General features: G+C 28.1%; 6 protein-coding genes and 1 long non-coding RNA gene across 15 annotated transcripts; 4 read left to right on the forward strand and 3 right to left on the reverse strand.

Moving 5' to 3' along the window:
* Positions 1 to 49: 49 nt before the first annotated feature.
* LOC107072624 (mitochondrial intermediate peptidase) lies at positions 50 to 5,514 on the forward strand. The gene is made up of 10 exons (XM_015332709.2): positions 50 to 191; positions 293 to 555; positions 647 to 833; positions 895 to 974; positions 1,113 to 1,301; positions 1,382 to 1,526; positions 1,627 to 1,965; positions 2,082 to 2,303; positions 2,386 to 2,616; positions 2,733 to 5,514. Exons 1-10 carry the CDS (start codon positions 54 to 56, stop codon positions 3,030 to 3,032), a joined length of 2,094 nt encoding a protein of 697 aa, XP_015188195.1. The 5' UTR covers positions 50 to 53; the 3' UTR covers positions 3,033 to 5,514.
* Cul4 (cullin 4) lies at positions 5,219 to 11,127 on the reverse strand. Of its 2 annotated transcripts, none has more exons than XM_015332708.2 (11): positions 10,201 to 11,127; positions 8,575 to 8,938; positions 8,251 to 8,439; positions 7,994 to 8,140; positions 7,710 to 7,842; positions 7,381 to 7,573; positions 6,998 to 7,299; positions 6,662 to 6,892; positions 6,298 to 6,576; positions 6,060 to 6,212; positions 5,219 to 5,917 (listed from the first exon to the last, which is right to left on the reverse strand). In XM_015332708.2, the coding sequence occupies exons 1-11, from the start codon at positions 10,520 to 10,522 to the stop codon at positions 5,822 to 5,824; spliced, it is 2,409 nt and encodes an 802-aa protein (XP_015188194.1). In that variant the 5' UTR covers positions 10,523 to 11,127; the 3' UTR covers positions 5,219 to 5,821. The 2 variants fall into 2 exon arrangements, with proteins under 2 accessions (XP_015188194.1, XP_015188193.1); XM_015332707.2 differs by having other exon boundaries at positions 7,710 to 7,896; positions 10,201 to 11,126.
* Positions 11,128 to 11,387: 260 nt separating this feature from the next.
* Positions 11,388 to 15,193, forward strand: LOC107072619 (peptidyl-prolyl cis-trans isomerase NIMA-interacting 4). Of its 3 annotated transcripts, XR_016178018.1 has the most exons (5): positions 11,388 to 11,604; positions 11,807 to 11,926; positions 12,021 to 12,168; positions 14,140 to 14,376; positions 14,833 to 15,193. XR_016178018.1 is itself a non-coding variant. In XM_015332701.2 (4 exons), the coding sequence occupies exons 1-4, from the start codon at positions 11,500 to 11,502 to the stop codon at positions 14,847 to 14,849; spliced, it is 390 nt and encodes a 129-aa protein (XP_015188187.1). In that variant the 5' UTR covers positions 11,389 to 11,499; the 3' UTR covers positions 14,850 to 15,193. The 3 variants fall into 3 exon arrangements, 2 of the variants coding, with proteins under 2 accessions (XP_015188187.1, XP_015188188.1); XM_015332701.2 differs by lacking the exon at positions 14,140 to 14,376 and having other exon boundaries at positions 11,389 to 11,604; XM_015332702.2 differs by lacking the exons at positions 14,140 to 14,376; positions 14,833 to 15,193 and having other exon boundaries at positions 11,392 to 11,604; positions 12,021 to 12,564.
* LOC107072618 (L-selectin) lies at positions 12,577 to 15,106 on the reverse strand. 2 transcript variants are annotated; one of them, XM_015332700.2, is made up of 4 exons: positions 14,967 to 15,106; positions 13,263 to 13,442; positions 12,994 to 13,159; positions 12,577 to 12,906 (listed from the first exon to the last, which is right to left on the reverse strand). In XM_015332700.2, exons 1-4 carry the CDS (start codon positions 15,076 to 15,078, stop codon positions 12,705 to 12,707), a joined length of 660 nt encoding a protein of 219 aa, XP_015188186.1. In that variant the 5' UTR covers positions 15,079 to 15,106; the 3' UTR covers positions 12,577 to 12,704. The 2 variants fall into 2 exon arrangements, with proteins under 2 accessions (XP_015188186.1, XP_089032889.1); XM_089176763.1 differs by lacking the exon at positions 14,967 to 15,106 and adding an exon at positions 14,266 to 14,404.
* A 1,861-nt stretch (positions 15,194 to 17,054) lies between the features above and the next one.
* On the forward strand, positions 17,055 to 20,002 carry IFT57 (intraflagellar transport 57). The gene is given in 8 exon segments (XM_015332699.2): positions 17,055 to 17,503; positions 17,599 to 17,863; positions 17,865 to 17,881; positions 17,957 to 18,125; positions 18,217 to 18,325; positions 18,745 to 18,941; positions 19,017 to 19,161; positions 19,265 to 20,002. Coding segments are annotated over 8 exon segments (1,227 nt in total). The 5' UTR covers positions 17,055 to 17,345; the 3' UTR covers positions 19,432 to 20,002.
* Positions 20,003 to 20,182: 180 nt separating this feature from the next.
* On the forward strand, positions 20,183 to 26,476 carry LOC107072615 (protein croquemort). Of its 5 annotated transcripts, XM_015332694.2 has the most exons (10): positions 20,381 to 21,448; positions 22,965 to 23,007; positions 23,134 to 23,269; positions 23,352 to 23,515; positions 23,614 to 23,755; positions 23,846 to 24,049; positions 24,114 to 24,325; positions 24,403 to 24,700; positions 24,773 to 24,846; positions 24,941 to 26,476. In XM_015332694.2, the coding sequence occupies exons 3-10, from the start codon at positions 23,153 to 23,155 to the stop codon at positions 25,206 to 25,208; spliced, it is 1,479 nt and encodes a 492-aa protein (XP_015188180.1). In that variant the 5' UTR covers positions 20,381 to 21,448; positions 22,965 to 23,007; positions 23,134 to 23,152; the 3' UTR covers positions 25,209 to 26,476. The 5 variants fall into 5 exon arrangements, with proteins under 5 accessions (XP_015188181.1, XP_015188177.1, XP_015188180.1 ...); XM_015332695.2 differs by lacking the exons at positions 20,381 to 21,448; positions 22,965 to 23,007 and adding an exon at positions 20,183 to 20,324; XM_015332691.2 differs by lacking the exon at positions 22,965 to 23,007 and having other exon boundaries at positions 20,379 to 21,448.
* Positions 26,425 to 27,159, reverse strand: LOC149031154 (uncharacterized). Its single transcript, XR_016178019.1, has 2 exons — positions 26,782 to 27,159; positions 26,425 to 26,626 (listed from the first exon to the last, which is right to left on the reverse strand). It is a non-coding gene; the product is annotated as an uncharacterized LOC149031154 (long non-coding RNA).
* Between the last annotated feature and the right edge of the window lie 6 nt (positions 27,160 to 27,165).

Here is a 27,165-nt window from a genome sequence, read left to right on the forward strand (position 1 = left end):
TATTTATTTGTTTATTTGTTTGTTTGTTTACAAATAATAAATAATCAAATAAAATGATGCAAAGATTAAACAAACGTATTTTGAAATATCTCAACATGTATAGGCATGTAAATACATGGTCACCTTTGGCAACCGCATTTAATTCTATTAGAAAAGTCGAGCATGGATTAGATTTTTCCAAAAAGGAAACTGTAAGTTCTATTTAATATTATAATAAGTCACAAATACATTATTTAAATATATTCATATTATTATTATTATTATTATTATATATATTTTCTTGATATTGTAGGGTTTGTTCTGTATACCCGAGCTCAAAGATGCCAATGGATTTCAAACGCTAAAAGATCAAGTTTTTGCTCAAACGGATTCGCTTATAGCCGAGGCTACTGATGTTAAGAGAAAAAGAAATATGGTTGAAATATTTGATGAATTGTCTGACACTTTATGCAAAGTTGCAGACTTGTCAGAATTTATTAGAATTGCACATCCAAATATAGAGTTTGTTGAAGCCGCAGAAGATACTTCCATATCATTAAGTAGTGTAGTTGAAAAGTATGATGTTACATTTCATCATTGTATCAATTAATTATACGATAATAATTATAATTGATTTAATGTTTCGTTTATGTTATTTCTTTAACAGACTTAATACTCACAGTGAATTATATAATGCATTGCAGCATGTTGTAAAGAATGGAGACATTTTTAAAACTTCTCCCATCGATGAGCACGTTGCTAAACTATTTTTGTTCGATTTTGAACAAAGCGGTATTCATTTGCCGGAAGAACAAAAACAACAAGTTGTCATGTTAAATGATGATATCCTGCAAGTAAGCTATACTTGCTTTATAATATATATTTTGGTTTAGTAAATAATTGATTATATTATAGACAGGTCAAAAATTTATGGCTGGCACTGTTAATGCACGCTCTGTAAGAGCTGATATTTTGCCAGAAAATATCAGGAAAAAGTGAGTTTGTTATATTAATGTTATACTAATTTGTTTATAATATGAGATTATATTGGAGATTGAAAGAAAATGTATGAAAATATTTCTGCTATAATTTCACATTATTATTTTATTTTACATTAATTCATTTTGTCACAGTTTTCAGATGGACAATGGTCAGATATTAGTAAATGGACTTTATACAGATTCACCTAATACTATTGTTCGTGAGGCAGCTTATAAATTGTTCTTATATCCTGATGAACAACAAGATTATTTATTGATCAAGCTTTTAAATTGTAGGCATCAATTGGCACAAACATGTGGATTTCCTACATACGCTCACAGGTAGGGGTAAGATCATTTATGAAATGATAGGTACATTCTTTAATTTGAGACGATTCAGTCATTTTCATTTATTTTCACAGAGCTGTAAGAGGTAGTACAGTGCAAACACCCGAAGCAGTAAATGATTTTCTTAATATTTTGAATAATGACTTACAAAGTAAAGCAATGCAAGATTTCCAAGAAATGCAAATAATGAAAGATGCCGAGTCGTCGTCCGTGAAACAAGTTGGTTTTCTTTGTTTTTGAGAAAAAATTCATCTTATATTTTATTTATTATTTTATGAATATTTTATTATGGGGACAAATTATTATTTCTATTTTATAGAATTTGATGCCATGGGATACGGCTTATTTTATGTCACTAGCTAAAAAGACATGGTTAAATACTTCAAGTAATGAATTTGTTCCATATTTTTCTCTCGGTTCTTGTATGGATGGTTTAAATTATCTTGTGCAAGCATTATATGGAATACGACTAGAATCTGTAGCAACTTTATCCGGTGAAGTTTGGGCACCAAATATACATAAATTAGCTGTGATAGACAAGGATGAAACTACATTGGGTTACATTTATTGCGATTTCTTTGAAAGAAAAGGAAAACCTAATCAAGATTGTCATTTTGCTATTAGAGGTGGAAAACAGTTATCAGATGGATCTTATCAGGTACCCTTTTTTGAAAGGATAAACAAAGTTATTCCTTATTAGTTCACTTGAACTATTTAAACGAACGATTTGAACGAACGATTTGAACGAACAAACGAACAAACTTTTACTTTCAGACTCCTATAGTTGTTATAATGTTATCCTTATCGCCCCCTCGATGGTCTAATCCATGTTTACTAAATCCATCCTCGGTTGATAATTTATTTCATGAAATGGGACACGCGTTACATTCTATGTTAGGCAGAACAAAATATCAACACGTAACAGGTACTAGATGCAGTACGGATTTTGCAGAAGTACCAAGCGTCTTAATGGAATACTTTGCAAGTGATTCACGAGTAAGCTTATAATATACAATGAAAGTTTTATCACAGTGCCTTTAATAAAATATTCATTGATATTTTTTGATTTTGTAACTAGGTACTATCCATGTTTGCTAAACATTATCAAACAAATGAACAAATTCCAGATTATTTGTTACAAAAGCTATGCGCTTCTAAACATATTTTTTGCGCATCCGAACTGCAAAATCAAGTATTTTATAGTATGTTGGATCACGTTTATCATAGCAACAAATTAGAAAGATCTACTACGGAAATTTTAAAAGATATTCAAGAAAAATATTATGGTTTACCATATATTGAAAATACGGTACGTATTAATAATCTTTGAAAATGTTGAAAAAGTTTATACGCGAATGTAAAGTATATATATATATTACAATATGATTATTATTTTTTAATATAAACAACATATTCTTTCCTTAGGCATGGCAGTTGCGATTTTCTCATCTAGTAGGATACGGTGCTAAATATTATTCTTATTTAATATCGCGTGCAATAGCTTCTTGGATTTGGCAAACGTACTTTCAAAATGATCCCTTGAGTAGAGTTGCCGGTGAAAAGTATCGTTGGGAATGTTTAACGCATGGCGGTGGTAAACCTCCATCGTTGTTAGTTTCGGATTTCTTACACAAAACCGCTAGTCCTAGTAATTTTGCTAATTCTTTACTAAATGAAATTGATATAAGAAATGAATATGTTCAAACAATTAAAAAATTAAAATAATTCATTTAATAGTCAAAATATAATTACCAAGAGAATTGCGTTTATCCAACAAAATTCTTTTTAAATTCTTTCTAAATTCTAAGAACGATTGAGTATGTTTTACTTGATTATAAATGAAAAGCAACAATATAGAAATACAAGCAATGATAAATAATTATCTGAAATTTCTATTTATAACTTCATGTGTGTACAAATAACCAATATATTTTTATTGCCTAAATTAAAGAAAACGAAGTTATACGAATTATTGAATTATTTGTTAATTTTATTACAAAATGGTATTTTTATATTTATAGCTGCTTAATTTGAATACAATAAAGAGAATTTATATTAAACAATAAGTTATTCCTTTTGTTATGTTGTGATTGATGTTAAGATACTTTTTTAATTATTATCATTATCATTTCTTCAATATAGTATAGAGAAATTACTTTTATCTATAATTGTGTGTTAACTCTCTCTACAATAAATAAAAAAAAAAACAAATATCGACTACAAAAGTTTTCTCTTAAAAAATATGATAAATATATTTTTCCATTAATTCATGAAATATAATAAAAAATAATCCGATGTAGGCAATAGTATGGTATGTTTAATGATGGAAGGCACCGGAAATCGAATCTATCATAAAATGAAGAAAGACAAAAAGAAAAAAAACCAAAAGAAAAAGTAAATGTATAATAACATGAAACACTGTAGATATTGATGAAGACGTTAAAGAGTACATCCTTAAAAATACATTTTTCTCATTTTAAAATAATGTATATGTATATATATATATATATATATACACACACACGTGTATCACTCTCACGCTTGCACGCGACGCACGCACATATTCAAAACGCGCTTTTATAACAAAATAAAGGGACTTTCGTCGATTCTATATTATTTTTATCATCAATTATCATTATTATAAATATATAATTATTAATACAGTTTATTGGCTAGGATTTTTTTCAAGCTTTCTTAATTTGGGCTAATTTATTGGCAACATGAAAATCAAATTCTCTCATTAAAATTTATATAAATACATTTATTCTCGAAAGTAAATTAATATTTTTTATATATGTATATATTATGCTTTTTTTTCTTTCTTTTAATTTTTCATTAAACGAACATTTGATACATACGAAGTTGTAATACAAATTTGTGAATGCAAAGAATAAATATTAATAAGATATTTTTTTTTTTTTTTTTTTTTTTTTCATTATATGTATTAATTAATATAATAAATACAAATATCTCGGATGCTTACACATGCTAAATGCATATAATGTAAGCAGTTAAAATACCAATGCTTTCCTTAGGTTGAAGAAAAAGAGAGAATAATCTCCTTTTTTATTTTTCTATATTTAATTTTTGTAAAGTTAAATATTTCCACAGTGTTTCTCATTATTATTTGCTAATAAATTTCTGTTATCCTATAACTTGCTTCTTCCATCCTCCTCTCCCTCCCCCACTACTAAGAAAAATGAACATGATTTTTCTTTTTCTTTTTCTTTTTAGTATCACAACTATTGTAAATAGTGTGATTTTTGTTCGTTTAAAACTTTGTTATCATAATTACAGAACTATATTGCAAGGTACTAGTCTGCTGAGATGCTTAGAAAGTATTGTGGCATGGTGATTATTCTTTAAATATAATCTATTATTCAAATGAAATTTATTTCGTTTCAATATAAGGATTGTTGTTTTTCTTTTTCTACATTTCCTTATACTTTTTACACGACGTGTTAGTAAATTAAAAATACTTCTTCCATACCTCTATACTTCTTCTTCTTCTTCTTCTTCTTCTTCTTCTTCTTCTTCTGCTTCCTCTTCTTCTTTCTTTTCTTTATCCACTGTACAAATTTTTATTTTACTTTTTATATACCTAAAAACAGCTGCAACAATGCCTATTAAATTGAGCTGTAAAATTAAACGTTATTCTTCTTTAAATTATTTAAAACAGTTATTATTCTTGGTTTAATCTAATCTCTGGAATTTTAGATCCTCTTTTTTTGTTTTCAAAATAGTTTTACGCGTCGAGATAATTTTAAATATTTAAGCAAAACTGTATCTTCCCAAATTGTATACGGTGCAAAGTTTAAGACTATCACGATGATGATAATAACGCACTGGTGCCAATTTGTTTGTTTGTCTTTTTCTTGTGTGTGTGTGTGTTTTTTTTAAGAATTAATACATTATGTTTCTCATTTCTTAAGTTATTTTCATTTTAGCTATTATAGTGTTACAATTATGTTTTGTCGTTTTGCACTACTTCTGCTTATCTTTTAATATGCTGTGAAAAACTGCTTAGCATAAAAAACTGTTGGTACATCTTAAATTGCTGCATTGTCGATGATATTTTGCGTATGGTCCTTTATTTTTTTCTCTCTCTCTTTTTTCTTCCTTTTTTTTCTTTTCTTTTCTTTTCTTTTCTTTTCTTTTTTTTCTTTTTTATCTTTTTTTTTTTTTTTTTTTTTTTTTTTTAGCAAAATCTAGAAATAACACAAGGATAACAGTAAAGCACTGTTGAAATATTACTGTAACTGTCCAGTGTCCGTATGCACTACTACAAAAAAATAAAACAACAAAGTCCATTCTAGTTTTTCCTTTTTTTCTTTCTTTTTATCAACTGATTGTATACTGCAACGTTATGTTGATAGTTAACCAGTTAAAGTTCTTCTTTTCTTTCTTCAACTTTACACATTCACAATAGGCAAGCGCCAAAATTAATTGATTCATTTTACTTAAAAAAATGTAAAATCGAACCAATCTAACATAATTTTGGCATTCGATTCAGGTTACGCGACATAATTGTACTGATTTGCATTATCTTTATCCCGTTCCATGTAATCCCTGTCTATGAGCGACTCAATCCGCTTCTTTAAGTCAGCAGGCTAATGACGGGAAGAAAAATATGATGACATTATAAAGAAAAAGATTAAGAAAAAGAAGAAAAAATGGAAAAATGGAAAAATTAATGATATCATTGTGTGTGCGTGTTGTTATTTTATAATATAGTAATATTAAAGCGTATACCTTAACAGGAAACTTCAATTGATTATATAATTCACTAATGAGGAGATTGTGCGTAAGTGTTTTTCTCATTTTCATAATCCTGACAATTGCTGCATCTATTTGATATTGTCTATCTTGATACACTCTTTCTTCTGTCGCTTTTTGTTCTTCATTCTGTAAAAATTGTTGAAGATATGTTTAAGAATTGTCTGTTAAAAATTGCACAATTTTTGAGGATTATGTTTATTATTTGGATTACCGTTTCTTTCATTTGTATTTGATTTATTTTAATTCTGAATAACTTATTCGTAAATTCTGCATTAAAAACAAATCTATCATTGTCAGCGACGTCTCTACCACGCGGGTGTTTCTGTAAAACTCTCGCCTTTCCACAAGCCAAAGATTGTAAAGTTCTTCTAAGTTCGCCATCTTCAATATTAGTCGCTGCTTTAATATCTTCCAATGAAAGATTATCAGCATCGTTAAATAATATTAAGACTAAGGCTTGAAATAATGATACTTGCAATTCTTTATTGCCCTGCAAAAACAACAATTGTATAGTTAAAATATATAATACGTATAATTATTTATATATAATTCAGGTACATATATTATTAATATACCTGATTAAACCAAGCTTTTAACACGCAATGTCCCAAAGTTGGTTGCCATTGTAACTTTCTTCCACTATGTTTTCCTAAATAAAATTTATTAAATACATCTTGATACTGGACCATTTCTGTTGGCAATGTAACTTCCATTACAGGATATGTTGGCCAATATCCCATTGTAAGTATCGAGACTGTTAAATCTAAATTACTTGCGGATAATTCATGTTGCAAGTTTCCAGCATACTAGAAGTAGAAATAGAAAAGATAAAGATATAGCAAAAGTTTGAAATTGTAATTGGCATTTTCATTTTCTACATTTGTAATAAAATAATTAAGATTACCACCTACCTGCTTGAAAGCAATATTAATATCTTTACTCAATTCCATATCCTTGAACATTCCTTCTAATTTACTAGTAAATCCTCCACCACATTCTTGTTTTAATTTAGATAACATGGACTTTTCGGCATCAACCGAGGCAGATTTGCCTACTAGCAAACGTTTTGCTAAATCTTTCTTATAAAATGCTTCAAATACGTCCTTCCCGTGAATAAAACGAAACAATACCATAATTTTATCTAATAATCGTTCTAATTCTTCTTCCGTTGCTTCTTTATTACCTGCACGTAGCTTACAATCGACAAATTTAGCTGCAATTAAACAACCAACAAACATATGTTAATTTTGCAATTATTTAGACAAATATTTATTTGCCGCTATAAATATTTTACCAATCAATTCTGCTGGTTTGTTTGCTCTTTGATTGATGAAAGCTTCGAAAGCTTCTTTTAAGCTATTAGCAAATTTTTCATTTTTATGAAAACACGTATTAACGATATTGTCCATTTTATCCTTAAAATCTAAAAGTTCCTGTACCATAGTCTTATCTTTTTCTGGATCTATAACTATTGTTTTACCCTTTTTCTATAAAACAAATAAAAGTTAGTGAAAAAAAAGTATATATATATATATATATATATATATATATATATATATATATATATATATATATATATCGTAAAAAACGATATATTTTTATATACACGTTATATATACGCACCTTAATGTAACAATTAAAGTTGAGACAAAGTTCGACGAGACCATTCTTTACACGATTATATAAATTATAGAGTAATGATAAATCACTAATTCTATTTTCATCTAATAAACCGCTTAAACCTTTTTGTAGAATGCTTGAAATATGTTCAGACAATAATTGTTTTTCTACTGTATGTATGAGAGACCATCTGAGATATATATATATACATATATATATATATTTAATTATCGCAATAATAATAACATTAATTAGAATTGCATTTAATCGCAGAGGAGAAAACTTACTTTGTCGACGTGTCAAGATAGTGCAATAAACGTTCATTTTCTTCTTGCAGGCGTTTGTCTACGTGTGCTAAATATTCAGGAACGTCGTGCTCATTCATTAATCTTTGGCCCTCTGCTGCATACAATCTCTCAGTTGCTACCAGGAACCTATGCATATAATTATTAATAATACATTATAAAGAGAAAGAATTTCATATTATTAAATAGCACATGATAAATAAACATATGATATTAGTACATATCATAAATAATCGTACTTAGATTCAAAGGCCTCTTGATAAATTTGTAAATCAGACAACATCCTTAATAATGATTTTAGAAGAGTTCTATCAACTGTATCCCCTTGTCGTTCTTTTTCAATTAGCATAAGTAACCCTTCAACTGTACGAGTTTGTACCAAATTATTCAGTACTATATGTAATCTAAACAAATGTAATCCCATATCCCTAGAAACATATGGAAAAAAAAAAAAAAAAAAAAAAGAAAAAAGAAAAAAAAAACAAATAATCAATTACATTAGTAGTATATTAAGTGCGTTATATGAAATTATTTTAATAGTACTATTATTAGGAAATGCCTACCAAATTGAAGATATTGTTGGATTTTGTAAGACGTATGTTCTATCCAGGTACAAAAAGATACTTCTTATCATAATCATTTGTCTGCAATGCGATTGCCAACATTCATTCATTTTTTTCAAAAATATATGTCTATCCATAGATTCTGCCAAAAACTGTTCGATATTAGCTTTTACATGTGATTCCGTCAATATTGTTAAATTGGCGTATAGAGTTGATGCCATTTTATGATTACACATATTCTCGACAGCTTGGTAAAGTTCTTCTAAAGAATAACGAATACTTTTGCTCGTTTGTATTGCGATTACAGCCTCTTGCAGTTTTTCCCATGTTTGTTCTTGATAATTTTCTGGTAATTTTGGTTTATCTATAGAAACACAATACAATAAATTCAGTGATATTTATTAACACAATTTTTTATTCTCAATTAAAGAGATCCATTCTAAGAAATTATAATTCACAAAATTTTTCGATATATGCGTTAAAGCAATGAAAGTATTTTCCAATCTTTTATAATTTGTTTTCAAGATTCATTCTTTAGATTTAAATATCTACTACTTATGTTTACTTAAATTTATATCAAGAACAGAGGCACGTACATGACTTACACATATATATATACATAAACACACACACACATATTAGACAAATGTATTTTTAGACGTTATATATATATATATATATATATTTATCGCATGAAAAGAACAAACGTTCTAAATAAATGCAAGGAAGCTCTTAACATATTTATTCTTTTTTTTTTTTTTTTAAATTTCATTTTCTATATCAATGTCGCTTTAGTTTCTACAAAAGACTAAAGCGTAACATCAAATATAAGTATTATTCTTAATAAATATGTTTTATTTGAAATGTTTGCAAGACAGTGCGCATTTTGAAGAACAAAATAATATCGTCGTAGATCCATTTATAGAATATTACTCCGTCTTAATGATGAATGTATGATAATGATGAAATTATAGAAAATTCAATGAAAAAAAAAAACAAAAAAAAAAAACAAAAAAAAACAATACGTCAATACATCGGTACATAATAGAATTGTATAAAGTTTAATGATTAATAATGAGAAACAATAAAAAATCCTGCAATTTATAACATTAATTTAAAGTATGAACAATGAATTAGCATTGATGCTAGAATAGGTTATGTCGCTCTCCTATTAATAGTTACAAAAGAAGGACGTTAAAAATTGTCGACCAAATCGTCAAATTTATTAGAAGAATATATATAATAGAAATAAAATGATGGATGATAAAGTAAAGTAAAGTAAAATGAAATGAAAGAAATAGAATAGGAGAAAAGATTTAAAAAAAGAAAAAAAAAGAGGACAAAATGTAAAAGAGTAGTAGAAACATGATAAAAAGGAATCACACAACCAACGCAACATTTAAAAGACTAGAAATATAGATATGAAATATAATGACAATATCGCAATAATTAGAAACAAACAAACAAATAAATAAATAAAGGTTAAATAACAATTTAGAAATAATAAATATAAAAGCCAATGTGTGTGGGATCGAAATGAGAAAGATAGATAGGAGAATAACATAGGAGCAATAAAAGCGTTGATTTTGAGGTTAAGTCGTTCCCATTCGTAATACCCATCCTTACTTTTGAAGTTCTTGATGACAAGTTTTCTCGCGGAACCAGGTTTAGCAGTTGCCAAACTCGGTGATATTTTGCTTACGCCATTTGGATTGGCAACGGTCAATGCGGAAAAATTGGCCCTTTTCTGTGTGGTATCGGTCGTGGCCGTGGTCGCCGCGGCCGTATCCGTCATCTTCTCGATATTGTCAATCTCCGTAAGTGAGACCTTAGACGATAGTTTGCTTCGTTTAGCAGCAACAAAATTAAGTACCGCCGTTTGCTCGGCGGACGTCCTCTTCACCTGGTGTGCTGTGCCCAGAACCTGGGTAACTCCGAGTCTAGACATATGCGCGCATCACACGGACCCCTGGCCCTCGGCACCAAAGGATTTCTATTTAACTCTCCTTTATTTGCCCTCTCTTCCTACTTTCCTTCGTTCGTTCGTTCGCTCGTTCGTTCGTTCCTTCCTTCCTTCCTTCCTTCCTTCTTTCCTTCCTTCCTTCCCTCTCTCTTTCTTTCCTTCCTTCCTTCCTTCCGACCGTTTAAACCGCCACTCAGATTGCTAAATAAACTTCAACTATCGTTTCTTCTCGCGACACTTCTTTTCTTTCTTTTTTCTTTTTTTTGGGCTTTTTTTTCTTTCAACTTCTACCGCACGCACGCACGCACGCACGCACGCATGTTACTTTCTCGTTTACTTTTTTCCCTCTCCCTCTTGTATCTTGTTTTATATTTTTTATTTTATATTTTAATTTTAACTTTAACTTTAATTTTTCTTTTTTTCTTTCCTGAGATTCACGATTACCCCTACCCTCTTATCGATACAATTTTCGAGAAAAAGAAAGAAAAAGAGAAAGAGAAAAAGAGATATTATAGAGAAGAAAGATAGCAGAAAAAGCTCTTATTTATCCCTCGATATGGACGTATACTCTCTCTCTCTCTCTCTCTCTCTCTATACATGCATATGTACGAATCTCCCAAAGACAATTGCCTACCGACTGAAGATGTCACCACTGCGCACGTGCATCGATACTACGATACCCAAACTTAATATTATTTTCTTTATTATTTTTCATATTATTTTCACTGATTATTCAAACGTTCTTGAATTACTTATCTCATCTATTCAATTATTATTTTAATTTATTTCTTTCTATCTCCTTCTTCTCTTTTCTTTCAATCATTCGATTATCGATAATCGATCTTTCTCTATGTCGTTCGATTAGATCTTTTATCGCGCGAAATGTCATCATCTTTATTGTTAATAAAGTCATTCATATTTTCTCTATATATTTTATTTTCTTAGCTTTGAATTATTCAAATATGCCACCAAAGAAAAATATCAGCGGTAAAGCTGGAAAATCTAAAAGTTCGGAAGAAAGTGGGAAAGGTGATAAAGTTGAAAAAAAAAGTGGAACTACTGTAAAAGTATGTATATATAAGTATATATAAGTATATAAAAGTATATATACATATAAATAAAATAAAGACCAAAAATAGGTAATAATTAATGTAGTTTTGTTTCGCGTTCTTGTCCAGTTTTTCTGTGATAATCTTAACAAGATAACTTAAGAAACTACATTAGTGATGAGATATGATACTTTAATATTTAATTCATTGATTTTTATAGGTTAGGCACATATTATGTGAGAAACAATCCAAGATATTAGAAGCTATGGAAAAATTAAAGGCTGGACAAAAATTTAATGAAGTAGCAGCAGCATATAGCGAAGACAAAGCGCGTTCTGGGGTATAAAATGTTTTCTTTCATTTCTTTATTTATATATTTTTTATTATAACAGTTGAATATATATACTCATCGGTATTGTACGAATTACTTTAAGGGGGATCTTGGTTGGATGACACGTGGTTCAATGGTTGGTCCTTTTCAAGAAGCAGCTTTCGCATTGCCTATTTCCAATTTAAGTTCACCCATTTATACAGATCCACCAGTTAAAACGAAGTTTGGTTATCATATAATTATGATCGAAGGTAAAAAGTAATCTTATATACAGCATTAATATTTGGTTTATATTCGTTTGATCTTTAATTTATATGATTATTAAAATATTTTTACATTACGTACTTTTTGAAATAACTTTTTCCACTTTAATCAGTAATGGTAAAATTTCATTATACGCACGACGTATATTGAAATTTAATTTTTCTGATATATTTCATGAGTTGTGCCTCAAAGACTTATTGTGAATCTTCCTGGGTATAAAACTAATCGTTTGTAAAAGATAAATATTGACAATGCTTATGGTACTTATGGACAATCTATTTGAATCGGTACATCTTGTACAACGACGCATACTGTGACATGAGTAATGCATTTAATTAATTAAATTGTGATTAAGTTGTTGTTGTTGTTGTTGTTGTTGTTGTTGTTGTAATAAATATAATCGCCCTATACACTATTCAGTCGCATTACTTAATCTTAAAAATGTTCATAATTTAATGGAGTAACAATAGTTCAAATAATAATGGTTTATCCACTCGTCAGATTTTCCTTTTAAGTTATTCAATTAAACGCGGAGGTTTGGATTAGTAAAACGAACGTATTTTAAAAGAGAATCATTATCTTCGCACACCCATGGTTTTTTATGATGACAAGCAACGTCGTGCCAATTAACGCCATCGTTGTAAAATTGATTAAGAACTGCTAAACAATTTTCTGGAGCACCACCTTGAATGGCCTCACGATTATCAGGTTGAGGCTTTCCAATACTGATATAAAGATTTTGTAAAATGTCTTATTAATTTAGAGATATTCATTTTAAAATACATTAAAGATTTTATATGTCAGTTACTTACCCGCCACTCTCAGACCAATCGTTTTGATTGCGATTGTTAGTTGGTGCAAGTTTTTGCAACTCGGCTGTCCAGAACCAACCATTTATATGAAGTGGTTGAAGATCAGGTCTGTCGCATCCTTTAAAGTCGCAGAGACGACCGGACGTCCAAATATATTTCACTTTGTCTAAAAAAAAAAGAACAATTTTTCTCCTCGTAGATTAAAACGAACGTAATTCAATTGTGAATTATATATATATATATATATATATATATAGAAAGATAAGTACTTTGAACGATGCGACTCTTGATAAATTCGTTCTCAGCAGAGGTTTCCAAAGATACGAGGTCCATGCATCGTTGTCTACAAAAATTTCTACCAGCTAGCCAATCAACTTCTTGTCCATTTGTTCTAGGATCAGCCCACGAATAGTAATAACCCTTTCCGTTAAAGCGTTCATGAATTGTTCCTAAAAAATTATGTCATAATATTTTTCTTACTAATTGATTTTTTTCTTCTTTTTTTTTTTTTTTTTTTTAAATAATTTCATTAATCTTCTTACTCGCGTAAAAAAATTCTCCTTATCATAATTATATTTATTTAACAAATGGAATAGTGATTTTTTGTCGTTAATAAAAGAATATTAATAATATTTAATTTATTCGTAAACAAACGAATAAAATGAGAAAAATGTCGACCCTTTTAAAGTGAAAGTTGCGATGCGAAATCAGTGCCGTCTTTTGTGACCTCACACAATCGATCTCTATGGTCACGACCTAGGCATTGGCACTGTAAGGTCTATGCTAATTGTGAAACTACTTTCCCAAATAAAGAATAAGAAAGTCTTCCGTACATTGCATTCAGAATACGTGATAAGAGTATTTCTTCTTTAGACTTTTCGATACCATAAAAATGTTAATTGATGGCACTAAATACCGATATCTTTTTAGTTAACTTATTACATAAACAAATACTATATGTTTTAGGTTTATCGTACACATAAAATAAAAACTAAAGGTTCCAATATAATTTTTAATAAATTAAATAAGAATGTGTGTGTGTGTGTGTGTGTGTGTGTGTGTGTGTGTGTGTGTGTGTGTGTGTGTGTGTGTGTGTGTTAATCAATTGCAATGAAATAATGATATAGATAATTTCGAAAAATCTAGGACCCGCATTTTTCAATAACGAATCATGAAGATTTCAATGCATGGATGTCAATGTCCTTTAACTTCGTCACCTTATTAATTGGGTTATTAAAAACAGAAAGAAGGAGAAAGTGGCAATTGACATACCACGGTGGTTCTTGGTCTTCTTCTTATATTGACCCATTCACAGTTGCGACGACATTAAAAATTCAAATTCGTTCGCTTTTCACGGCGCATTAATATTACTCATACCAACGCGTACGTATGCATGTAAGCACGTAAGCACGTAAGCACGTAAGCACGTAAATAAGTCGTACAAACTTTCTACAAATGTGTCGATATATTAGTTAATTATTCATTTGTATATCCTCGTTCCGTCAATTAACACACATTTCGTCGAGCCGGAACACGCCCACGTGTATTACCATGTTATACTTTATTCTTGGATATTTATCTTTGTAAATTATTTTTAACTTAAGATAGAAAATTTATATTCTTATTTCTCACGTTCTATTTAATATGAAAAAGACGACATTTAAAGATTATGGTCACTTGGAGAACCAACAGAACTAACTTTCTTAATTCAACCTGTTTGAATCAGGAAAAGACCTTGACCTTGTTACAAGGCCACACCTTTTTTATAAGCATTAAAAAGCTTTAAATGTTCTTTTTCTATCGTTGGACTATTTTTCTCATTTGATCATATTTTTCTAGCGTTGATAATCCTATGAGTAACGCCTATTTCTTTTCGTATCAAGAAAATAATGGCATATTGCTCTTTCTATGCAAATAAAAGGACTAATTATAAATATAACATATGGACTTGAAATAGAAGTAAAAAGACTCACGTTGTGCGCACAATGCCGGTATCGGTGGTTCTAGAATCCTTCCAGTTGGTTGGGGCTGAAATTGTGCGCTCGTCAAGGCCACAAATGCACCTAGGAGAAGAAACTTAATCATTTTCTTCTTTCCTATTAATCAGAGAATCCTATGAATCTGTAAAACGAATTAATATTTGTCATTGGAGAAGGTAATAAATGTCAAATTTGAAATAAATAAATTAAATAAAACAAAATGAGATCGATATATTTGTTGCTTACAAATGTCTATGCTTCCGAAGAAGCGACTTTCTTTTAAACCGGTTTAACGATTCTAACGATTCAACAATTCAACATGCTACAATTTCATTTGCACTTGATTAAAATAACAAAGTTAAACAAATTTTTAATGATACGTGATAATAATGATCGTTAATTGTTATTATTAATATCTAAAAACCGTTTTAAATAAAACCGTTGAACAAATTGACGACGACGACGACGACGACGACGACGACGACGACGACAACAATTGACGACGAAGGATGAGGATATGGAAAAAAGAAGAGGACAAACAAAAGGAAAAAGAAAAGTAGAAAAGAGAAAATGTGAGAAGAGATAAGTTAATTTAACGATGCTCACCTAAGAACGTTCACTGAAGAACTGCACAGTGGTGTTCCTTGTGGCACCCCTATATATACACAATAGAGGACACGCGGCACTTTTAAGATCTCGTACAGGTATTTTCGACGGGTGGTTGACCGAGTTCAATTCCTTTTCGTTTTCCTCTTACAAATGGGACACCACATGTCCGGTCTCCCTTTCAATTTAACTCCTCTTTAATCTCTTTCATACTGCTGCTTCATTTTTTCTCTTATTATTAAATACGATCCACGTGGAGAATCACTCTCATCTAAATTCTAAATCTACGATCGAAAACCAATCCAATTTCTTTCCCTTCGATGAATACTTTTCTTTTCAATTTAATATCTTTAATTCATCCCCGTCTTTTTTTAATACTTTGTCGAAATTTCATGTACGTATTTTTGTAAAAGTTGTTAGTTTTCTTATATCTCAATTCAAATTTCGCGCTATTTATCTCTCGGGGATTTTAAATTTGTCTTTGTTAATTTAAACGATCCGATAATGTATATATATATATAGATATTATTATGAATTATTGGTATATAATGTTGAAATAAATGAGAGATATAGGAAGAGTAGTATTTTGAGAAAGTATCTTCAAAAGGGAACAAGGAAAGTATTTCCCGGAAGAAATGATTGAATATGCCAAAAAAATTAACGTACGAGGTACATACGTACATGTTTGTTTATCTTATTTCATTCTATATTTGACAATCGCACCCAAAGAAACATGAACTTTCGCTTACGTCTTTTTGAAATTCCAAATAGGTAACTAACTTTTAAAGTTCTTGAATTAATTAGAAATTTGATAGAATTAACTTTCGTTATTTTAGAAAACCTATAGAAATTCAAAATAAATTTCTATTATACATATATGTGTGCGTGTATATTTATAAATATCATAACATTAACGAGAGATATTTAAATGAGGTAGATCGTAAGAACGATTGGAAACTTATATTGAAAGTACCGTTAGTTAGGTATAATGGTACTTACACCTACATATAATGTAGGTCACTCAAAAATTCAACTTTTATTATTATATAACTTATTCTTTTCACATTTTTTACAATAATGCAATATATACGAATCATTGATTATCTTACATATTTGTATAAATTAGATATTTCTTCAAATAGGTACGTAAAATTGTTAAACAATTTTAATTAAATATCGCTTCCGTTAAAAAGTTTGAAAATAATTACATTTCATTTAGAATGGTTCATTAAATTTATATAGTTTTATTTTTCATTAAGAAGTTATAACATTTTTTTTTTTTTTTTTTTTTTTCAAATTTTAGTCAAATTTGTGTATACATTTATATGTATGTATATAGATTTAATATGTTTACAGCAGCAGATATGTAGAATAATGGTATTAAATTAAAGACTAAAACTAAAGATATTTTCCTTACCAAGTATGATAAAAAAGATAATCTCAGTCGGTAACTAAAAGAGTCGGTAACAAAAATATGCAGGTGTATAAGAGTGTAATATTATGGGTAGTATTATACTATTATCGTAGTTTGTGCTCGTTGAATTTGCAACGTTTTTTTTGTCATTTTTTTCTTTATAATATCTAAAAATGAGGAATAAAATAATAATTAATAATGTGTTAGTACAAATCTTTCATTATACAAGTATTATGTTCCACGATAATGATTAAAATGTTGACATTAATATAAAATTGTCAATTAATCAATCATCACATAGAAAAACTTGACGTTGACCTTGCATAGTAATTATAAAAAATCTTGTTGTTAAAATGTTTCGTGATAATTCGAAGATTATTTTGGAAGATGAATCAGCATTATCTGCTTTTTACATTGTACATACTAGAATGGAAGATTTATTAGAGAAATTAAAATTATTAAATTATGATATTGAATTTGTACAAGAATTAAAAATGAAACCGATAACTAGGTGAGGAGTTTTATAAGATATTATAATTAATTTTACATTTAAGATTTTGAAATAATTAAATTATTTAATTGAAATTATCTTTGAATGTTTGGTAGGCATTATTTTGCAGTATCAACAAATCCAGGAGAACAATTCTATATGTTTACTTCATTAGCTGCGTGGTTAATTAGGAAAGTTGGTAAAGATTTTGAACAGCCACAAGAATCCGATGACCCTAACTCTACAATATCGTTGATATTGGATTACCTCAGAGAAATTGATATTCCTGTGGAATTTCCACCTAACAAATTAAAACAAGGAGCTGGAGAACATGCTATTTATGTGTTAGATAATTTAGCAGATAATGCTTTAAAAGTACAAAAAGTTCAAGTGGAAAAAGTACATTTCAAAAGTATATTTTATATTGATATCATTGCATTAAAAATTATAACACAATTTGTATCATATCTACAGAGCAGAAATTATACCTGACGATGAGACACTTGATGAACCAGAAATAGAGGAAGACGATGCAGAATTAATTTTAGAGAAAGTAGAAGAAGAGATGATGGCTGAGTATAACGATGAGGATGATGAGATTTTACACGTTGACGACATAACTAAACTTTATAATCAAAATATGGTTGGTTATTAAGTATGATTTCTGTTTTTCATATATATTTCATATACATTTTTTATCCAATTTCTAACTATAATTTTACAAATTGTTTTAGAACAAAACATACAAGCCTGACCATATTTTAGAATCAAATACAAATAGAGAAGAGTGGCAATTGGAGCTAGAAAGAGTTCTACCTCAATTAAAAGTAACTATAAAAACAGGTAAAAAAACTACATTTGAAATATATCCTCAATAATAAAATAAATTTACTTAACCCTTTTTCTCAGACGGGCGTATATATACGCCCTCGAAGAATGATCATATGACTACTAAGAAGATCATATGAATACTAAGAGCGTACATATGCACGCGTTCATACTTTGAGATATTACATGAGATATTTTTCTCATAAATATATGAGATATAATATTTAAGAACATTAATAATATGATTATATCATTGTAAAATTTAGAGCACAAGAAATGACTTCTAATTACTTTGTAGCATTCCATACTTCACTGTCCAACTACTGTGTACAGTAATGCGTTCCAATCATATCGATTACATTTTGTCACAAGCGTTCTGAAGTGAATGAAACTATTAAAATTAATTAATAGTTGTAATATTATTTTTTATATAGATTCGAGAGATTGGCGTTTACATTTAAACCAAATGAAGCAACTGCGTGCAGACATTACAACTAATTTATCTGGTACCAAAGGACAGTTAGATAAATTACATCTTGAAATAACTAATGTATTAGATAAAATTAAAACTAGAGAGGCTTATCTAAACAGACAATTGGAGCCTATTTTAAATGAATATAGGATACTTCAAGTTAGTACATAACAATTAAACAGAAAAATGTAATATTTTTCATTCACACATAATAGAGATATTTTTTTTTTTTAGGACGATTTATCTAAAATTAAAGAACAATATAGAGATGTTAGTGGTGGTGTAACGGAAAGAACAAGAGTTTTTAATAAATTAACAGAGGAATTAGAACATATGAAAAAGGAAATGGATGAGAGAGGATCCAGTATGACTGATGGAAGTGAGTAACGTTTTATAAAACGTCCTATAAAATTTATTTAGAACAACAACAAAAAGTGTATAAAAAAATTATAATAATTATGTAATCATTAATTGTTTTATAGCGCCATTGATAAATATCAAGAAGATTATCACAAAAATGAAAAATGAAATTTCGGAGATGAACATTCGCATAGGATTATTAGAATATAGTCTAATGTGTGCAAGAGTTAGAGATCGCACCCAACTTCAAGAAGACATGAATAGTACTAGCAGCACTGTAATTATTTAAACAAATCATTTTTATCTATAACAAAGTTGTTTTATCGATTACTAATCCGTCCACCGTGTGATATTTATTTTATGATAATGTAGAATTAAACAAAATATTTATTGTAGTTTGAAAATTTGCAATAATATCAAAACTATTACAATCAAAGTACCAAAATTGATATTAGCATTTATATTGTGACAACAAAATTATTAAATTAATTGATTAAAAATATTTGTACAGCTTGTAAGTGTAAATACGAACGATGTGATATAAATTGCAACGATAAAGTATGTGAGATAAGCAAATAACATTTACTCAGTAATTGTAACGATATCACTAAAAATCTTGATTTCTGTTATCATTGATTACCAGATTATTTGGAATATAACATATTATATATACGTGTATATAAATATCTTCTAAATTCATTAAAACGAAAAAGTAATGTTTAAGAACTTTCAAACTACATAAATATACATATATATATATATATAATATTCTCGCTAATGATGTGACATTATAAAACTCAAAAAATGTTTTTTCAAATGTGTAATAAAAATTGAATTAATCGACTCGTCGACCCCCCGAATACAGAGTCAGTAGTCCCCCTTCTTATTTCGTTAATGAAGAAACGTTGTTTTAATCAAGTATGAAATCCCTACTCCAAGTATCGAATCTCTCGAATATCGTTTAAAGTGGGATCCGTAGTCGTACAATGAGAGTTCACGCGAACAAGTTGATTTGGAAAGTAGCATGCTTTTTGTATTCTTCATTGTTATATCTTACGTTTAATTATTATCAATAACTGATTGATTAACATTAAATATTAGTGAATAAGCAACGTCATATCGCTAATTTTAAAATCATAATCATTGAGTTACCATTAAAATTTTGGTATTTTGGCTCAACAGGTATTTATTTCTTAAATAATTTAACATAAATTAAAGTTTCTAATTTAATTTAAAATCAAAATGTAAGATGTTCAACTATATTAAAATATATTATCGTAAAAGTATATTTATTGTTGTTCATCCGAACGTGATATAATATTATATTAAAAAATATTATAAAAATAATATATATTAGATGACGTTTCTTTCATTCTGTTAGTTTGATAGTTTTATTTACTGGACAGGATACGTGATTACATATTTGTGTGTTAAACACAAGTAAGAAATATCTCACTTTCTCTCACACATAAACACGCATGTATAAAGAAAACTCTTCCGTGCTTTCACTTGGATATATAATAACGCCCCAATTAACGTGCATCAAAATGAAAATACCATAATGGGAATTGTATAAAAATAAAAAAAAAATACAAATATTAATATATATGAAATGAAAAGATTAGAAAAAACAATTGCATTAACAACTGCACAAAATAATTGTACCAATGGGATAGATAATTTAATGAATTATATAGAATGATTTGCTTTAATTGCAAAAAATAAAACGTATCGAGTAAAACATGTAAAATACGGACTAGCTCCACGCAAGAGTACTTTTGTATGAAAACATTTAATAATGAATAATTACAATATCTGTATTAATAATTATCTCTCGCGATTTGTCATCGCTTTATATTCTTCGATGCTGCTTGCTGAATAATTTCGAACTTCGAACAGCCGCGTAATATTGATAATTATAATCAACTTTAAATAATGTGCTTCTTTTTATAGTTTCTTCAACCATCATGATTTTTCTATTCTTGTTTTTTATATATATCATTGTACCTTACAATGATTACGCATACAAAGATTAAGTATACATTTAAAAACTAGTTTTTGTCGATCGATAACTTAATAAACGTAAATAATGTAGTAATAATAGAAGTATCAAATGCATAAAATGAATTTCAGTTAATATTTCTTTATCAGTTGTCATCTTCTAGTCGTGCGAATAAAACCACGTCGGGAAAACGATTTCTTGTATAAACTGTTGCTGCGTTATCGATTGTTCTGTTTATTAAAATGAACGGTGATCAACTGGAAATGAAAATTAGAACCAGAAAGGATTTTGCCTCGACTGTCTAGTAAGACTGTCTTTTATGTTAGATCATCATCCTTTACAAAAATTCAATCATGATTCATCATTAATATACTATATATACATACTGCGGTTGCATTCATTTATGAATTATTCGAATAGGTAGGAAATGACGAATTCGACGAGATAGGACAAAAAAATACATGCATTATGTTAATCTAATAATAAAAATGAAAAACGTGAAAGATATTATTTAAAAAATTCATTAAAATTAGTCTTGTGAGTAAAAATATTGTTTACAACATTTTAACATTAAAATTTTTGAGACGTTTAATATCAAGAATATAGTGATGACCAATATTATGATATATATATATATATATTTCTTTTCTTATAATACATTAGTGTTTTGCAAAAACTATATATATATATATATATGTGATAGTATATATTTAAAAAATATTAAATTAATTCCCTAGCGTGACCATAAGAATAATTTCATGGTAAGATAATGGAAAATTATTATATGAAAAAATATTTTGACATCTTTGAGATTTATATGTAATTTTGATAGAAAAAATAATCAATATTATCTTTGAATAAGTCGAAAGATTTCTTATCTTTCGTAAAAAAGAAGTATCTCTTGGACTTTCATTTTAAGATAAGAAAAATAGTTTATCCCTCTTGCATTAAAAGATGAAATTTCAATATTTGATGCATGTACAATTATATATTAATTCATGTTACAGTAATCGACAACTAACTAAACAAAAAAAAGTTACATATTTAATAAAGTATTGATTTCTAAAAAGATTATTTATGAAATAAAAAGATATTTATGAATTATTTTTAAAAGATTACATAAACATTTGAAAATATATTTTCAGATAATAAAAGTATTATTATAATAATGTGGTTACGGATTAATAAGAAGATAATTCAACGAAGTAACAATTCAGTTAATTATTAAATCATAAAAATAGATTATGATTAAAAATAGAAACAATAGGAAAACATAATAATGCATCCAGACGCGCGACCCTTCTTCTTATTATTTGAATATTCGCGGTATTAAGACACCATCTTTCATGTAGCCACGTCATGCCGAACTAAAAACAACTATACAATACATTGTATCAGTTATAGATAATTCTTTTTGTAAAAATCGTATAACATAACGTCATAATTAAACATGTATAATCACAATACTTGACAGAAAATTCAACTGATTTGTATTGAATGAATGTATTCTTTAAAAGAAATAACCAAATGATAGTGGAAGTAATACTAATCTAGTTATTTTCAATTTTGTTATATTCTTTCTTATGTATACAAAATTACGTTATTTGTTATTACTAATTGTTTGTAATTTTAATAAGTTAAACGTTAAAGAGAAAAGTACTAAGAAAAGTACTAAGAAGGTACTAAGGTTATTTAAAATTGCAACTAGAGTTGACATATTTGGCATATTATGTATTTACATATGAATGATATTTTTCTTTTAATTTTCAACTTTTGAATAACGTTGAAAGAAACAGATTTAATATTAATTATGCCTATAGAATCGTTAACCAATTTAATTGAGGAAGACTTCGATCATAACATGTAAGCTGGTAAATTTTTGTTTAACTACACTATACAGTACTTTTTGGATATTATTTAATAAGAAATATAGTTCCATAGTCAAATGATTTTTTCTATGGATCGTTTATTGAAATAATTTTCTTTCAGTGTCGCATCGGCAACAAAGATGAAGCAATCTTCTTTAAAGTTTATTATAATTCTGGTCATCGGTCTGATGTTATTAGTGGTTGGCTCTATTGCAGCATCATTTTGGTCTTCCATTTTTAATTGGTTTTTATTACGAGTAAGTTTTTAATGTATTTGGTTATAAAGAATTTTGTCTAAACAATCCATTCAATTGTTACTAATGAAAATCTTTTCCACAGGAATTAACATTGACGCCAACTTCAACTATTTATAATCTTTGGAAAGAAACACCTATACCGATGCATCTGAAATTTTATTTTTTTAATTTAAGTAATCCTGATGTCTTTAATGATTTATCAAAGAACAAGCCAATGCTTGTAGAAATGGGACCATATGTGTTTAGGTATAATTAGACAAAATTTCTTCTTTATATATATATATATATATATATATATACATCGGTTATATTCGGTTTTGTGATAAATTGTATGAAATTTACAGAGAAATTGACTATAAGATAAATCAAGTATGGAACGACAATGGTACTGTAACATTTCAAAGGAGAAAAGTATGGTATTTCGATGAAAATTTATCAAAAGGAAAGTTAACCGATAAAGTAACTAATTTAGATCCAATTGTAGTGGTGAGTTTTATCCAATATGTATTATTTTTATCTCCGGTTAAATTAATTAGATTATTCTGTCCTGATAATAAATTCTAATCTAATTTGCAGACAATGGGACAATTAATGAAAAATAAACCTATAATAATACGTGAAATTGCTAATAAATTAATTCAAGCCGTAAATAAAGGTTTAACAATGACAAAAACAGTAGGCGAAGTTTTGTTTGATGGTTATAAGGATGAATTACTTATTGTTGCAAAAAAATTTAATTTGACGAATATACCTTTCACCAAATTTGCCTGGTTTTATGATGTGCGTATAACAAATTATGGGTAATATTAAAAGTATTACTAAATTTTCATTTATTTTCCTTCAGAGAAATAATTCGGATACTTTTGATGGAACATTCAATATGTTAACTGGAAAGAATAATATACATGAAATGGGAATTGTTAAAGAGTGGAATTTTCAGAATAAAACAAATTATTACAAAGATTCTTGTGGTGTGATAAATGGTACGAATGGAGATTTATGGCCACCTTTAATGGATAATAAAACGGCATCTATATTTGTACCTGACATTTGCACGTATGTCAAAATAATATTGGCGCAGTAATTAATAATTATTAAACTTTTTAATTGTACTTTTTCTATGAATGTTTTAGATATGTAACATTGACATATCAAAATCAGTCTTTGTATCAAAGTATAGAAGGTAGTAAATTTATTTCCGATGAAACTATGTTAGATAACGGTGATATTGTAAAGTCACGAAAATGCTTTTGCATGAATGAAACAACATGCGAGCCGTCTGGAGTATTAGACGTTTCTAAATGTAAATACGGAGCACCTGCATTTATCAGTTTGCCACATTTTTATTTGGCAGATAGTAGTTATGGAAGAGCGGTAGAAGGACTGAAACCATTAAGAGAAAAACACGAGACTTTTGTGATCATCGAACCGGTAAGTATTTTTTTTATATCTCATAAAATTAAATACAGTTCTATTAGAATTGTTCAAATTAAATTTCTGTAGAAATCTGGCGTCCCATTAGAAGTGAAAGCTCAATTGCAATTAAATCTTATGGTAGAGCCAATCGACGGAATGAGGTAAATAAAATGTATTCATAAATATTTTTTCTAATTAATAAACAAGTAAATGAGATATTTATCTTGTTTTTTTTTTTCTTTTTTTTTTTTTCAGTATATTTAAATACGTACGAAAAACGTATATGCCTATGCTGTGGTTTACGCAAGAAGCTACTTTAACTTCTGATTACGTTAGTCAAGTTAAATTTTTATTGATATTACCAAAATTGGGACTCATTACTTGTATTGGTATCAGTGCTATAGGAATTTTAATAACTTTTATCGGTATATTTGTTTATATTCGTCAAAAGTGGCAAACGGAAGATAATCAAATATTATTAGTTAGAGATGATACAAATCCTGTTGATAGAATCAACGAATGATCAAAAGAAATATTAACGATTAATGTTACAATTCAGATTTATTTTATATGCTAAGAAGCATATATTTACAACTGAAATTGTCTTCTTTATCATAATTGTTTCATATTTCTGCTTACGGCTACAACAGCGAGAAACTAATTTTTATATACATAGGACAAACTAAGCAAATCGTTAATTACAAACTTTTAAAATGATTAGATTTTTAGAATGATAATGAAGTGCCTATTATTAAACTATAAAGATCAATTTAAAGAATGTACGATTATTAAAGACTATGCTAATGTAATATAAACTGTTAATTAGTTAGAAATTTATGATGTTTTATCGAATAGCAAGCGGAAAAAAATCATGATTCAAATGAAATGTATATAGGAAATGTTTGAGATTTTATCGTACAAGTATTATGAATGTACAAAATGTGAACGCATAAAAATAAGAAAAATGTGTTATATTTTACATAAATCGTTAAAAGCTTTATTCAAAAGTTATAAGTTGTAAGATTGTTTAAATGTGCTGTTCGAAATGTTGCCCGCTTATGCAAATACAAGTTTAAGACCGTTGCAGTGTACTGTTTAAAACATGGCAAATTTCTTATCGATATTTATTGATTTCTACTAGTGCATCTACAATTTGTTCTATCATAACATCAAGTGTAGCTATCTCACAATCAGTTGCAAAAATTTCTTGTTTTAGTTTTTCTAATAAATAAATATTTAGTGGGACAAGGTCATGTGACTTAGGTGGTCAAGTTACTGTTTAGAAAAGAATACGTTGAATCACTCCACAATGGTAAGCAACATACGCAGAACTACTAAACAATTATCTTTTAACACTACATTTGGACAGTTTTGCAATTTATATTAGACCTTTTGAATGAAGTTTTAAATAATCTATGTTAATAGAACATTTTTTAATTATTTTTTTCCGTAGAATATTGTTACAATGTTTGTACGAGAAAACATTAGACGCCGACCAGTGTATGTTAGAGATAACGCAGAGATATAAAATTAATATAAGTATTATTATAATGTTTAATTCAAACAAAACGATAATAATAATATCATCTATTTTGAAATTTGTTACAAGTGCAGCACACTTTGGTGCTTAAGTCATCATTATATCTGTGATAAAAAGCAAGTGTGCTATTAATGTTTACATGTAATAATTTAATTAAATATATATGAAATAGCTATATTTTATAATTAAACAAAGTTGATTGTTGTTATTATTATTATTATTATTATTAAATATAATTTAATATTGTTTAATATGCAGACATTAAAAAAAGTTTTGCATCATCTCGGTTCCCAGATCTCTCCTGAACAGAATCTCTCTCCTGAATAGACGTTGACTTTTCATAGATGTCACCATGACCATACAATATAATAAATAGGCTACCCTCCTAGGATAGGGTATTTCTGAAAAGTTCGTAGGGTAGGAGTTGATAACTGATTCATACAACAGAGGAGGTAAACTGAAAGTGTCTACTCATTACTATAAAGAATGATAAAAAGAATCCAACAATACTGCAACAATGAAAGATTTTTGAATGCATTGTTTTTATTATACTTACATTTGGAAGAAACCATATACCCGTAATATTTTATCAGAAGATTAGCAGAAGGAATGCATCCTAGTTATCACAAATTAGGAAAACAAAAGGCAAATACATTATATTAGAAAACTCCATTCTTGTACAAAATCTTTTACCAGGTTTTCTAAACAATATAGGAAGAAATTATTCTTTATCGACTGTCAAGAAAAATTTATGTATTTATATCAATTAATATCTTCTTTGCAAAGAATTCCATGTGAATTATTATGCGAATGGAATGCAGATATTCTAACTAAAAATAATCTTGACAATAATATGTTTAGAGGCAAATATAATAATTTTGTTAGAAGAGGAGGTAAATATTATAATACTATTAAAATAAACTTACTTTTCTCATATAAA

Source organism: Polistes dominula, unplaced genomic scaffold, assembly GCF_049000335.1.
Source record: "Polistes dominula isolate Pdom_NZ unplaced genomic scaffold, Pdom_raw_medaka contig_80, whole genome shotgun sequence".
Classification (NCBI taxonomy): domain Eukaryota; kingdom Metazoa; phylum Arthropoda; class Insecta; order Hymenoptera; family Vespidae; genus Polistes; species Polistes dominula.